Source organism: Solanum stenotomum, chromosome 4 (genome assembly GCF_019186545.1).
Source record: "Solanum stenotomum isolate F172 chromosome 4, ASM1918654v1, whole genome shotgun sequence".
Lineage (NCBI taxonomy): Eukaryota > Viridiplantae > Streptophyta > Magnoliopsida > Solanales > Solanaceae > Solanum > Solanum stenotomum.
The window spans coordinates 43,104,466-43,119,358 of record NC_064285.1 but is presented as its reverse complement, the minus strand read 5'-3'; the positions used below and the strand labels follow the sequence as shown (position 1 = coordinate 43,119,358).

Below are 14,893 nucleotides of genomic sequence, written 5' to 3'. Positions count from 1 at the left end.
ATACTGGAACGTGGTACCCAATCCAATGTTTATGCCGAAACGTGGCAACCGATCCAAGTTGGTGTGTTGGATAGCAACACCTGATCCATTCAATAAGCCACAGCCATAATCACAAGTATATTCTCATAATCATACAATCAAGTCATGATTAATGACATTCATCAATCTCATTTACAATTAGTGTAATCAATAATGTAACATTCACATACGTACACATATTATAATGAAGCAAGAAGAAACATATATCACACAACGAAATCACAACCATCACCTACATCCCATGATACTCAGAAAATACATGTTCACGCTAAAATCAATTTGGAGATTTCTACTCATCCAAATTCAATTATGTAAAGTCGTACAGATTCCTTAAATTCTTAGCTATCTACTCATGTGTTTAAATAAATAATAAGGTCACCCAATTGTTACCAGATTTTCCTAGACTTTAATGACTCTGATTTCTTCTAAATATGGACTATGTTGGGAAATTCCAAGTTACTACAAAAAAATTTTCCGATCCAAAATTTTTCCCTATTGGCTTTTCTATAACGATGGGAATCGGTCATGACACATATTTTTTTTTTCTTTTTCTTGCAACTCTAGTATCATGATAACTAGTTCGTCTTAACTCACGATCCCCCACCTAGATCCCTCTGTATGTATGACATTTTCTTTTCTTTATATCATGCTTTCGAATTCGGATTTTTATTAATCATTACCTATATCATGAATCCTCAACTTAATTATATTATCGCTTGTTTTATCCTACCTTATTCCTAAAAATAAAAAGAATTAGAACATTTGTTTTGTGTGTTAGGCAAAACTTAAACTATTTTTCTTATTTCAAACTGGAACTACTAAATCACATTCAAACTTATTTGGATTTTATATTTTATATTTTTCTATAGTTGTATAAAATTTTTATATATAACTAGTTTTTATCCTAATTAAGGACCTATAAATCACTAACCAATAATAAAAAAATGAGAGTTAGTAATATTATTACTTTGTAATGTGTGTAGTTTAATTTGTACTTTCTAAGAGCATATATATAATTAGTTCTTAACAAAAACTTGTTGGATTGCAATATTACTATCATAAGAGAAATATCATCCAAACAATATGACAAAAACTTTTATTTCCATGTTAAGACGCACAAATATTAATATTATTCTTATTCAATCTAAAGGATGGCGTTATTAAAAAGCACTCCATGAAAAGGAAGGCAGAATGTTCCATCTTGAAAAGGAAGTCTACAATAAAGAAACAGAAAAACAACAACTATTGCAAGAGGGAGGTCAAAAAGTTTCTCGGTGAAGCAATGAACAACCTCATGAGTAGGGATGTCAAACACAAAAACAAGGTAAGTTAATGTTACGCTAGCTATTAGACAACAAATTTATTTTACAAAAAAAACTACTATAGAAAATATAGGGATTAGAAATCGATAAATCTCATCATTAGAATAATTTTTTTTTATCATTGTACAATCGTTTTTAATAATGGGTTAACAACAAATTATCAAAAATTACTTGTTATCTATAAGCTATTTGATGACTAATTTTGTAGTTGCACTATATTCTTTTTTATCGTAATTTTTTTATATATATTTTATATAGTCTTAGAATATTAATAATTTTAAAATGAAAGGATGTTGGAATTTCAGAAGATTCCTCCCCGAAAAGAAAAATAGAATTTTCAATCTTGGAGGGAGGGCCTCGAACAAAGGACCAAATAGGAACATTAGTCACACCAAAGAAAAAATACAAGTGACAATATTTTTTGAACATAAATTTGTGTTGGTATCACAAGGTTGTGGGAGGTCTAGTTGGCGACAACAACAGAGCTAGAAATGGTGCAAACGGTGGCAACAACAAAGGAGGGAGAGGCTGCAGAGATGATAGTGATAGAGTTTGAATATTCCAACATTGGGTTTTCATATTTTCACGCAGTAAATTAGTTTTGTTAGTTAAAACTATTTGTGCCCTAGGGGTTTTGATGAATTACTTGAAAGAAATCACTTTGAGTTTTGTTCTATCAGTAAGATTTGGGTTTCCTGGAAACAAGATATTAACTGTTCTATTTTTGCTATATTACAATTTCTATTTGAATGATTCTTATGTATTGTTTCATAATGTATTGTATTGTATTGTATGGTACTGTTTTATTTTAATGAATATAATGTTTGGATAAATTGTATCATTTTATGTTTTTATATAATGTCACACATCAACAGTTTGAATGATAAATCTACAAGAAAGGTATGGAATGAGATAAAGTTACTGTGAAAAGGTAGAGTGCTCTAGTTCATATTAGAATACTCTTAATATTAGTTTTTCGAAGAGTCTGTCTCTTTAATATTTTTAATAATCAGATGTTATTAGAGAATTATTCCTTAGTTTAATTCAATTATTTATGACCGTGTGAAGCACATGCACATTACCTAGTTAAATATAAATAGGATTGTCAGTTAGATAGATTCTTACCTCGGGACTTTTCTTGTAAAAATAACAATGATAACGAATTCAGTGTAATAAATTTAACAAGTTGAGTCTGGGTAGAATGGTGTGTATGGTGTGCAGACAATCTTACCCCTATCTTACGAAGGTAGAGAGATTGTTGAATTTTTACATTATCGCAGACCCCACAAACCCCATGTTCCATTCCCTTTCCAATTGCAGACCTCACCCCTCATGATCACAATGCTCTGCCCAGCATTCTCCTCTACGCAATTAAACAACAACCTTGAAGCAAACATAACCCCATCACCTTTTCGAAATTGCAACACCCAATCTTGCAACCTCAAAGTTCATAAAAATAATGTGCCTACCATTATTCGGTTAAGTGCACAAACCTATCGAGATAAAAATCAAATATGCAAATTTCACCAAACTGCACTATGAACTTGTTGAAATGCAAAAATACCAAGCTGCTGTATCTAGGCACATATTTGATTGTGATGATCTCTTAATATTCAATTTTACTAGTTTTCAACTTAAGCTCCTGAATCTCTCGTGATTTCATTCGGACATGTTCAAACTATACACAAAAGTCATAAATCACCCTAGGAATGTGTAGGGGCTTCCAAACCTCAATTCTAAACTCGTTTACCCCAAATGTTGACTTTGATCAATTCTTAAGATTTTAAATTTCAAGTTTTCTATTTTCTTTCTAATACACATCTAATTTCCTCGATATACGTATTACCCATCCTTACAAGTCATAATAAACATTTAAAGCCTACACCAAGTTTCAATTAATTAAAGGGAAAAGGGTCTTAATATAAATCTACCAAACTGATTGTTACAAGAAGTGATTTTCATGATAACCTCCAAACTACATGACACTAACCCGGACTGCCCGGATCCCACGAGTGAATCGAAAGTTGGATCTACATTGGATCTCACCCGAATCGCCCCATCTATCCTCCTGAGGAGGAGTTTGGTTTCAGACCCCGGTTCGAATAGGAGGAGTACGCCATGCTAATGTGCCTTGGATGATCCACATCTCAGGGTCAGGCGCTGATGAGCATATTGAACTATCCATGTGGCTGAGAGCCCTCACCGCCCAGGCACAACGCGCAATTTACTTTATTCTTGTTGAATTGTCTTTGTTAATCCAAAGGTTAAAGTTGTTGAAACCACTCCAAAAAAGAAAAGGAGAATGTTCCATCTCGAAGACGGAGTCTACAACAAAGAAACAAAAAATCCACAATTATAATAAGAACAACCTAAATTAGTGTTGGCATAGGTCATTGCGAGGTTCATGGATTCAACAAATTATTGAGACGTTGGTGGTGGAGCTAGTTGTCACGCCTCGAGCCTACACCCTGGACGTGGCCGATACACGAGAACCATTGTTGGTCCTCAATTAAACCATTGGACTGACTGAATACTTAGCGGAAGATTTAATCAAGCATATAGAAAACTTTAAATGAAAAATTAAACTCAACTCAATTAAATGTCTGAAAATACTTAATAAAGTATAAGCAATAGTTTTCATAATCTCAAAATAGAAGGGAACATACTGAGAGAATCATCAATTCTAACTATTTATAAAGCCTCTATTACTCAAGATTGATGTCAGTAAAAGACCCGCGGCATCTCAAGTCAACCCACTAGAAAATAAATGTGAAGTCCCATGGAATGCTAGGAGGCTCACCTAAGCTATCTTAAGTACAAAGTAATCTCACTGAAATGCATGTTGATGATCCTGAACACATGTATCTACATCGTAATAAGATGCAAGTCAAATGACATTAGCACATAAAATGTACAAGTATGTAATATGACTGAATAGACAAATAAATGAACTGAATGACTGAGAGCAACGCAACTGAATAAATACATGAAAATAAAGTTAAAACCATGCAAACTTTACCATAAGATATGCAGTAAAAACAATATGAAAATAATATACTTTAATTTATAAGAAGTATCTCTAACCGAAAACTATTACTATGAGCCTAGCAATGATACAACTTTTTGCGCACGTTGCAAGGGCCATCCTATACCTTGCTGAGGTATAGGATGATACTGTAACTATGGATCTAGACCTTCTCAGAGGCAGTGATTAGTCGCACGACGAATCAATGCTATCCTATCCTATGGTGGTTATGTAGCTTTATGAGGCTTTTGAGTTATAAAATACTCTAACCCAATTCTTGCTCAATACTACTCTCAAAGTAATAAATATCAATTATGCTCAATTCACACTTTACAAAGAAAGGGATAGTTACTTTACTAAATTACTTTTCATAAGCATCAATCATACTGTTTCTTTTTCTCGAGTGTCAAATAGTACATTGAAAACATTTGGTTCTCTTTTCAAGGATTCTGTTCAAAACTTACACTTTTAAAACATATGCTCATGAACGTATTTTTCAAGCCCAAAATCAATATATGAGAAACATTCATGCAATTTTCTTTGAAAACATAACTTTAATAAATCAACAGTGTTCATGTGATACTAAGCATGAACAACATTATAAGATTCATATGCAAAAATAGGAATCAACACATCAATTGTTAAAGAACTGAATTCAAATATCAAGAACCAAGACTAAATCTTTTAGATGTGATGATTTCTTACTGAATTGAGATTTAGAGGGTGAGGACAGACTAGTCCAACATTATGAATAACCTTACATACCTGAAAGAACAATGTTCTTGAAGAATCTTGAAGAAGAACTTGATTAGAAGACTTGAAACCCTAGCTTGAAGGAGAACAATCCAGAAAATCTTTCTTGAGATTCTTTAATTACTTTCTTGAAATATCTACGGCCAGATTTTGGATTTTCATTAGTGGTTCATAATCGTATGGAGGAATTTGATTTGGAAAGATTGGAATTCTAACTTACCTTGAAGAAGAACCTTGAAAAAGATTGAAATAATCTTGAACGGAAGTCTTCTACTTTGATATCTCCTTAGGGTTTGAGAGAGAAGAGGGTGTTAGATTAAGAGATGAAATTTTGATTGGTTTGGGCCTTTCATTAGTCGAGAAATTCATTTAGGGTTTTCTTTAAGGTAAAAGGACAAAAAGGACCATTTTTAATGTTTTCTCATCAACTAATTCATCAATGCGCTGTATCAAATAACTAAAATGGTCATATTGTTTTACTCAAAAATCGGATTGTTCCAAATTATCAGGTTTTTAATTTGGAATGTTTATATAAATATTTTTTGAATAATATTTTTTTCACTTATCACAAACTAGAAAATAATTAAGAACCCTATTTATTTACCGGCAAAACATTGCCTACTTTGTTATTTCCTTGAGAGAATGATTGTCAGTAAACGTCAGCAACATGTTTGCCACAATCCAACATGTCTTGATTATGTGGATTTGAAGGAATTTGACTATTGAATAAGAGTATCTGCCATTTGAGGTTTGCTATCTATCTATTTGATATAGAAAATTCATATATTTTTCCTCACACCTTTTGAAATTGTTGAGATTTAGATTTGGCATACACAATTAAAATAAGCAAAGTTTGATTGAATCTTACATAATGTAATTTAGCAAATATAGAAAAACTATCCAAAAACCCAATCTTATTGATAGAAAAAACACAAAGTAAATGCTGTCAAGAAATTCATCAAATACTTTGGGCACAAATATTTTTACTTAAAAATATAATAAAATATGAAAAACAAATGTTGGAATATTCAAATCCTACCAAGGTCTCTCTTTCCTTCACTGCCACAACTATTAGTAACAAATCCACCTTCAGTTGCTCCATCACCGTCGTTGCCAACAAGGCCTCCCACAATTTGTTGTCGAATCCATGAACGTCGCGATGACTTATGCCAACACCAATTAGGTTATTCCTTGTATTAACAAGAAAAATGTTCACCTTACTCTTGTCAAAGTTGTTGCTTTTGTGTTTCTTTATTGTAGACTCCCTCTTCAAGATGGAACATTCTTCTTTCCTTTTCATGGAGCATGTTTCAACAACCCCAACCTATTGATTAATAAGGAAAATTTAGAAATAAGTTTCTTGGCGTTTAATTGACGTGATGATAAAAGTTAGTGTCATGTAGTTTAGGACGTACTTGTGAAAATCACTTCATTCATATATGCAAGGAAAGTCTAGGTAATCATTTATTTAAAAGAAACTTGGTCAAACAAGATATAGTAGTCCAACAAACTGCAAATGATGAAAAGGCTTACCTCTTTTACTTAAGTGGTTTCTTGATCTACTTCAAGCTTGGATAAACCTCTGAATACATATTTTCTTACCTTCACAATAGAACGATATTGTTTGCTCTTATTATAGTAATACTACAATCCTATAATATTTTGTTAAAAACCATCTATATACGATTTTACTAAGTTCAAACTGCAGACATTACAAAGTAATATTATTACTAGCTCTCATTTTTCTGGATATATCATTGGTTAGAGATTCGTTGGTCTTTTAGATAAAATAGCAGTTATATATAATTTTAAATAACTAACCAAAAATATTCAATAAAAATTCCAAATATGTTTTGAATGTGATAGTATTGTTGTAGTTTAGTAGTTACAACTTCATCTCATTCTATTCTGAAATAAGAAAATAGGTTTACTTACCGTCTATCACACACAAAACCAAGTTGTGATTCTTTTTTTTTTGGAAAAAAGAAAAGATAAAATAAGAGATAATATAAAAAATGGAGGATTTGCAATAGGTAGTTAGTACCCAATTTGGTACATGACATAAAGAAATGAAAATGTCATACATGTTGGAGGTAATTTTGAGATCTTCCAACTGAGCAACAAACAAATATAGCTATATAGATGAATATATATAATGCATTTGTGTACGTAGTTCAGGAATCTAGCAAATCTTGACATTAGGATAAAAAGAATACAAGATAGAAAAAGTTGTATTTACCATGTCAAATGCTATATTTTCACACCGTCTCCTTTTCTCTAGCCATCCATATAGCCTCTTTTGGTATTTAGGGTTAAGTTTGTAGGGATCACTAGTTGGTTCTTCTGCAGGATCTGTACTAATCTTTTCTGGTTTATAAATGGTGTAACAATTAGCTTCACCTTTAGAAGGTTCAATTCGGAAGCTAACATTACGAAAGACTGATCTTTCTTCTTCTCATCAATCATGTTTTCAGATGCTCTCAAAGGAATTAAAACATAATGTAAAGAAGACTCAAGAATAATAGTTGAGAAGTAATGTGGTTTTAATCTAGTTTTTGTATTTGTAAAAAAACTTTGGGGCATCTATAATTAATTTTACAAGAAAATTAGTGGAAAATAAATTTGACCATCAAAATAATAAATTTAAATCATCATTGAATCAAAGGAGTCATATAACATACGTGTGAGAAGAATCAATTATATTACTACATGGATTTTTTTTTGAAAATTAATCTTTTTTTTTTCACATTTGTTAGAGGAAATTGTATATGTGAGCATTTGTATAATAGTATGGGTATTTATAAGCCACTTTAATAACGAGGAGTATATCAACTCTAAACGACAAAGTTGAGGGTATATCATACCTATTTTTCTCTTAAAAAATGCAATATGATACAATATTTTTCATTATGAAACAATAGTAACAACCATCCGAACAAACATAATTACTCTAATCTAGCAAAAATATACCAATTAAGATCTTGTTTCTGGAAAATCCAAATCTTACTGATAGAACAAACTCAAACTGTTTTCTTTCAAGAAATTATCAAACGCTTATAATCTCCACTGACTCTCCCTCCTTCGTTGCTGCCACCGTTTTCACCATTATTAGCTCTGACTTCATTTCCAACTAGACCGCACACAATTTGTTGAACCTTGTGATGCCAACACCAATTTAGTTTGTTCAAAAAATATTCTTCCTTGTATTTTTCCTTTGGTGTGAATTTTCTTATTTGGCCTTTTGTTCCGGGCTTTCCCTCCAAGATGGAAGAATCTATTTTTGATTTTTGGGAGGATTCTTCTTCTGACATTCCAATATCCTTTCATTTAAAAAGTAATGTTGTAAAAATACATAAAATACAAAAAAATAATAAAGTTGTCTAATAGTTAGTGAAACATAAACTTACCTTGTTTTTATATTTGAAATCCCTATTCATGAGGTTGTTCCTTCCTTCAACGAGAAACTTTTTGACCTCCCTCTTGCCAAAGTTGTTGCTTTTTTGTTTCTCTGTTGCAGACTCTTTCTTCAAGATGGAACATTCACCTTTTCTTTTCTTGGAGCATTTCTCAATAACCCCAACCTTTGGTTTAATAAGGACAATTTTGTGTGTGTATATATATATATATATATATGTATAGTACTTTTAGCTTCTTTTTTTTTTTATAACTTAGTCAAAAAAACAATTATTATCCAACAAAATACATATAATCTTAGAGCTTACCTCTCTTACTTCATTAGTTTCTTGATCCACTTCCATCTTCCGCTTATCAAAACCTTGGAATATATAATTTGTTACTTGCACAATTGATCGATACTTGTGACCTTTGTTCTTGTGAGTGTAATACTACAATCCAATAAGTTTTTTGTTAAGTTTATGTATAGTAATTATTAATACATTAGAAAGTAATTATATTCACATGCTCTAATTTTCATGATTTATCATTTTGTTAGAGATTTATTGGTCCTTAGGATAAGAACAAGCCAGACAATTTTTGAATAATTAAAATGAAAATCATACAACATAGAACTCTACATAAGTCTTGATTGTGGTAGATAATTACAACTTCATCTCATACTAATTTGAAACAAGAAAACAATTTTGATTATCGCCTAACACAAACAAAAATTTCACTTTTTTTTTCAGAAAAAAAGAAGAGAAAATGAACAATAATACAATTAAGTGGAGGATTCACAAAATTGGTATTCAGTAAATTCCAATTTGACAGCTTGACATAAAGAAAGTAAAAAATCATACATGTTAGGGGTATTCTTGAGACCTTCCTTTTGAACAACAAACACATATAGCTTGATAGATGAATGTATATATAAGTATAATTTACTTAAATCCCATAGTATTAAGAGCTAATTACATTATATCCCTACTCATTTTCAAATTACAAAACAATCTTAAAATTTATGAATCTTGGATACATCAATAGAATTCTGAATACATCATTGGACATCTGGATACATAAGTGACGGATGTATCCGAGAGGGGAGGGATATATTAGATAGGGAGGGGGGGATAGGGCATCTGTACATATCACTGGACTTTCGGATACATCATCTATACATCCAGATACATAGCTGAGAGATGTATCAGAAATGGGAAGGATGTATCTGAGGGGGGGATAGGGATGTATCAACGAGAGGAGAGTGATGTATTTGAGAGGGGACTTTTGAAAAAAATTCAAATGGTAGGAAATTTAAAAAATTATGGTAAAATAAGATGTGTAATTAGGTAGTTTTTCCTATACATAATGCATTTGTGTACATACTTGAGGAAAGTAGTAAGTTTCAACATTCATATAAAAAAAATATATCATAAAAAATGTATTTACCATATCAAATGCTCCACTTTCACGTTGTCTCCTTTCAGATACCCATTCATGTAGCATCTCTTTGTAGTTACGATTAAGATGGTGAGGATCACTAATTGATTCATCTGCAGGATTTGTCCTAACCTTTTGTGGTTTATAAATGGTGTAACAGTTAGCTTCGTCTTTAGGAGGTTGAATTCGGAAGCTAACATTACGAAAGATTGATCTTTTCTTCCTCTCATCAGTTAATTTTTTGGGTACTTTTATGGCTGTCACATCATTCTGCAATTGAGAAAATATGTTAATGTTTTGGTGCTACATTAAAAGCCATCTCTTATTTCCCAAATAAAAAAATAATAATCTCATAAACCTTTTTTCAATATTTCCAAACAACTTTAAACAAAAAAAATTACTGATTCAGTAATCTCAGTTAGAAGAAAAAAAATAGTTAGAAGACAACATACCACCATTTGAGCACTATAGATTGTCGAAACTGGTGCCATATAAGGAACTATATCTCGACAAGTTTTCATTTCATATGAAAAATTCATGTTTATATGACGATGAATATTAGAAAATCTCTGTAGGAAACAAAAAAAGTAAAGAAAACTTAAAGAATAATAGTTGAGAAGTAATGTAGTTTGATGATTGAAATATCGAGGACTATATATAGACAATTAAATTGACAAGATGAAAGTAATTTTTAAGATAGATAAGGGTGAAATTGATAAGATAAGATTGATATATAACTTTAGCTCTTTTAGGATAAAAAATCACAATATTTGGATATTTGGTCAATACTTATTTATTCTTTGTAGAAGGTGGTTCTTTTAGAATTTTTTTACGGTATTAGGATATTTGGTCAATACTTATTTACTATTTTTTGAAGGTAGCTCTTTAGTCTTTCAGAAAAACAATCATAATATTTGGATAATTGGTCAATACTTATTTATTATTGGTACATTAATTTAACTAAACTTATGTGGCATTAATTTTGTTGAGTCGGATAAAGTATGCGGTTACACATTTATAAAAGTGAGTGAACACAAATTTTAAATTAAAATAAATAAAAATATTATCGGGGTGGTGGTTTGGGGGGGGGGGTTACATAATTGTTTTTAAAAAATCCTAATTTTGCTTTATTCTTTGACCTTTTGAACTATATATATAAATGGGATAAGGTGCAAGTACCCCCTAGACTATGATGAAATCTCCGAGATACACCTTAACTAAAATAAGGTCATATTACCCCCCTGAATCCTTTTGTTTGTAATTTTGTACAGATTTTTGTCTTACATGACATCCAATTATCTCCCACACGCCTCAACTGCATGGAGTCACGGGATGTGCCACGTAAGCCAAAAGGTGTACAAAATTACAAAAAAATGACTTTAGGGGGGGTAATAGGACCTTAGTTTATTTAAGGTCTATCTGTGGAATTTTGATCATAGTCTTGGGGGTACTTGTGCCTTATCCCTATATAAATAAAAGGCATAATACATAAATATGCCATTTAACTTGCCTTTAGTTTGCATCTATACCTTCCAACATTTGGCGTGCACAAGTAGACACTTTTAAATTTTAAAGAAGCTGGAAAAGTAGACACATGCATCGTACGTAGCATAATACATGTAGGGTACCGCGTTGGACGTGAATTTCCACATATAAAGTCAAGTAGGCCATGTGTATCTTCTTGTTCAACTCTATACAAGTTTAAGCACCTACTTGTGTACACTCAAAGTTGGAAGGTTTTTGTTCCAGATAAAGTCACGTTAAAGAGAACATTAATGTATTATGCCTAAATAAAATGATGATTCCTTAGGCAACATTTTCAAATTTATTTCTTATAAGAAAGATAAAAAATGCCACCTCTGAGTTGTATGATTCTTAAAAATTAGAAGAAATTATGTTCTTCTGAAAGATTTTTCCTTTCAATATACCCTTTAACTTGACCTCATTTCATATTTATGTCCTTCAAATTTTGGTGTCTACAAGTAGACACTTAAACTTATACAAAGTTAAACAAATAGATACACGCATCTTATGTGGCATCCTACATGGCGATTTGTGTCTTATGTGGTGTCATAGGTATATTTTGCCACCAGGGACTCTTGTATCAACATGTTTTATACAATTTTAGGTGTCTACTCATGAACACCCAAAGTTTATGGGGCATAAATGTGAAATGAGGCAACTGTGCAGAAATTTTAAATTATAATTTTGTCATTTAAATCATGGACGTTCTTGATCATCGGTGAATTAAAAAATATTCATTACTATAAATAGTTGAATTGGTCAACACATTAGTAGAATTACATCATGTCAACATTATAATAATAAAAGAGTTGGCACAAGGAAAATGTTTAAATAAAAACCATTGGTGAAATAACACACACATGAATAATAGTTATTTGAGCAAATGGTGGAATCAATTGCCACCATCACCATGGCCCCATCCTCCTCCAGCACCAAACCACTACCACCATTTTGACCACCACCACCGCCATTTTCTCCCCATCCATGACCCTCACCATATCCAATGACAAAACCAGATACTCCATCACTACCTCTTCCTTCACCACCATCTCTACCACCGCCTCCACCACCATTTGCACCGAAGTCGTGACCTCGCCATATCCAATGCCAAAACTAGATCCACCATCACTACCTCCTCCACCACCACCACCACCACCACCAATTAGGCCCCTTACAATTTGGCCAAATCCATCATTTTCACCCAATCCATGACCATCGCGATATCCAAATCCATCACCAAATCCCCCATCACTACCTCCACCACCGTCGCCGCCACCAAGACCTCCTATAATTTGGTTGAATTCACCATTGAAATTAGGTAAATTGGGTAATAATGGATATATTGTAGGGAAGCTTCCTTGCTGAGGAAGTTTGCACTATAAATCCCTAAACAACAATTAGCATCACCTCGCATCTAATCATTGTAGTATCTACAGTCAGCACTGCACACAAAAATAGCATAACTTCGATTAGTGGCACAATTAGAAATTCTATTAACTCTAATGAGAGAATTCAAAAGATAATGTTTGACTTGAAATTTGAATTGAGGCATAAAAAAAAATTAAAATCACTTTTACTATGACAGTAAAAGTTCCCTAAATGTTAAGGGAATTTAATAATGTGTACATAGACAAAACTATTTTATCTTATTTACTCAATATTATATTGCCACTAAAGAGATTCAATTAAACACCTTCCAATAGTTAGCTCCACTTTTAACAACCACAACAAGAAATGAAATTTTAAGTGACAACTTTTTTTGGTGGCTCATGTAGCCACCAAAAAAAATTAAGAGTTTTTGCGATGAATGCGCCACAAAAAATATCAAAGTGAGCATTAGTCATTATTATGACTTCCATTGATATCTTAAAATATATATGCTTTGTTTAAAATTATGTAATACTATGTAACTCATATGAAGTTCTACAAAAATATATTATTTTTAAAGTATCTGACATGCTCTTATTATTATTTTTTGAAAAGTTCAAGCAACATAAATTTGAAGAAGAATGTATCTTACTTTACTTTTGTGGCCTTTGTTTAGTGAGGCTAAATGCTTGCCATGAAAATGCTAAAATATTACTTAGAATGTTGTATTAATTAATATTTGAGATACTATGAAAAATCATAATATATAGGTAATGGCATGGTTAGTAGCTATTAACTAGAGGTATAAATATTTGCAAAACGTAAAAAATAAAAAGAAAATTGAAGTGAATGTATACATAGTTTAACATCAATAAAGAAAAGGGAGTTACTAAATTATGTCTTGCATTTTGATTATTTAGTGGAAGTATAAAAAAAAAATAGTTTCTCTGCTTCAAAATATTTGTCGAATTTGCTATTTACACGTCCCCTAATAAACATTAATTAGGAGGGTATTTCTCTGAGATTTCGATCATAGTTGTCACGGCCTGACCCTACACCCTGGATGTGGCCGATACTCGAGATCCATTGCTGGCCCAAGCGAACCCTTGGCATGGCTCAACTCTCAGCGGAAGGCATACTAAAGTTAAATGGAATCACACAAACAACTCAACTCATAAGTAAAGTAGTTAACTCAAAATACTCAAATAAACATAAGTTTTCAATTCACAATCTTTAAAACACAAACAAGGGAAATGAAAGAAAGAATCCTTAAGTACTACTCTCTATCTATGAAGCCTCTAATGTTATGAGGGATGTCAAAACAAGACCCCCGATCATCCTAACAAAACTGAAATAATAGAATAAATAGGGGATCCTCCGGAAGCAAGGAGACTCACCAAAGCTAACTCAAACTGCTATGGTATCAATGAAGCGCCTATTGATGACCTTGATCTCCTGTATCTGCATCATGAAACAATACATGACAAATGGCATCAATACATTCAATGTACGAGCATGTAAGGGGAAACACTGAACATAACATGAAAGCTTGAACTTGGAAAGAAGGAGTCATACTCACTTCAACTGTACTCAATTCAACCTCAACTCATTGTTCTCAACTCAATGCAGTATAAAAACAACAATAAAGATGCAGTTTATATAAAACATTTAAAATAGTTGCTAACAACTTAATGTATTTAAAAATACAATAATAACTCAGTTTGTATGTAAAGATACCAAATAACTCAATTTGGGAGATTCTCTAACGGACAACAATCACTATGAGCTATGTGATGATATAACATTTCACCCACACTGCTCGATTTATCTTATACCTTTCCGGGGTATAAGACATCCTCAACTAAGTTGATCCACTAACCTGTGCTTAAAAAGTATGACCCTTTCTACCCACATTGGTTACATGGTTTATGAGAACTCTGAGTTGTATGAACTCGTCCCTATGGCGGTGCTCAATACTAATTCCAAAAATATACTTAGCTCATATGTTTAAAAACATTTCCTCATCCTC

The 14,893-nt window shown here is 32.0% G+C and overlaps 1 protein-coding gene across 1 annotated transcript; it reads right to left on the bottom strand.

The window, feature by feature from the left end:
- Positions 1-8,174: 8,174 nt before the first annotated feature.
- Positions 8,175-10,038, bottom strand: LOC125861512 (uncharacterized). The gene is made up of 4 exons (XM_049541392.1): positions 9,982-10,038; positions 8,862-8,984; positions 8,547-8,720; positions 8,175-8,459 (listed from the first exon to the last, which is right to left on the bottom strand). The coding sequence occupies exons 1-4, from the start codon at positions 10,036-10,038 to the stop codon at positions 8,175-8,177; spliced, it is 639 nt and encodes a 212-aa protein (XP_049397349.1).
- Between the last annotated feature and the right edge of the window lie 4,855 nt (positions 10,039-14,893).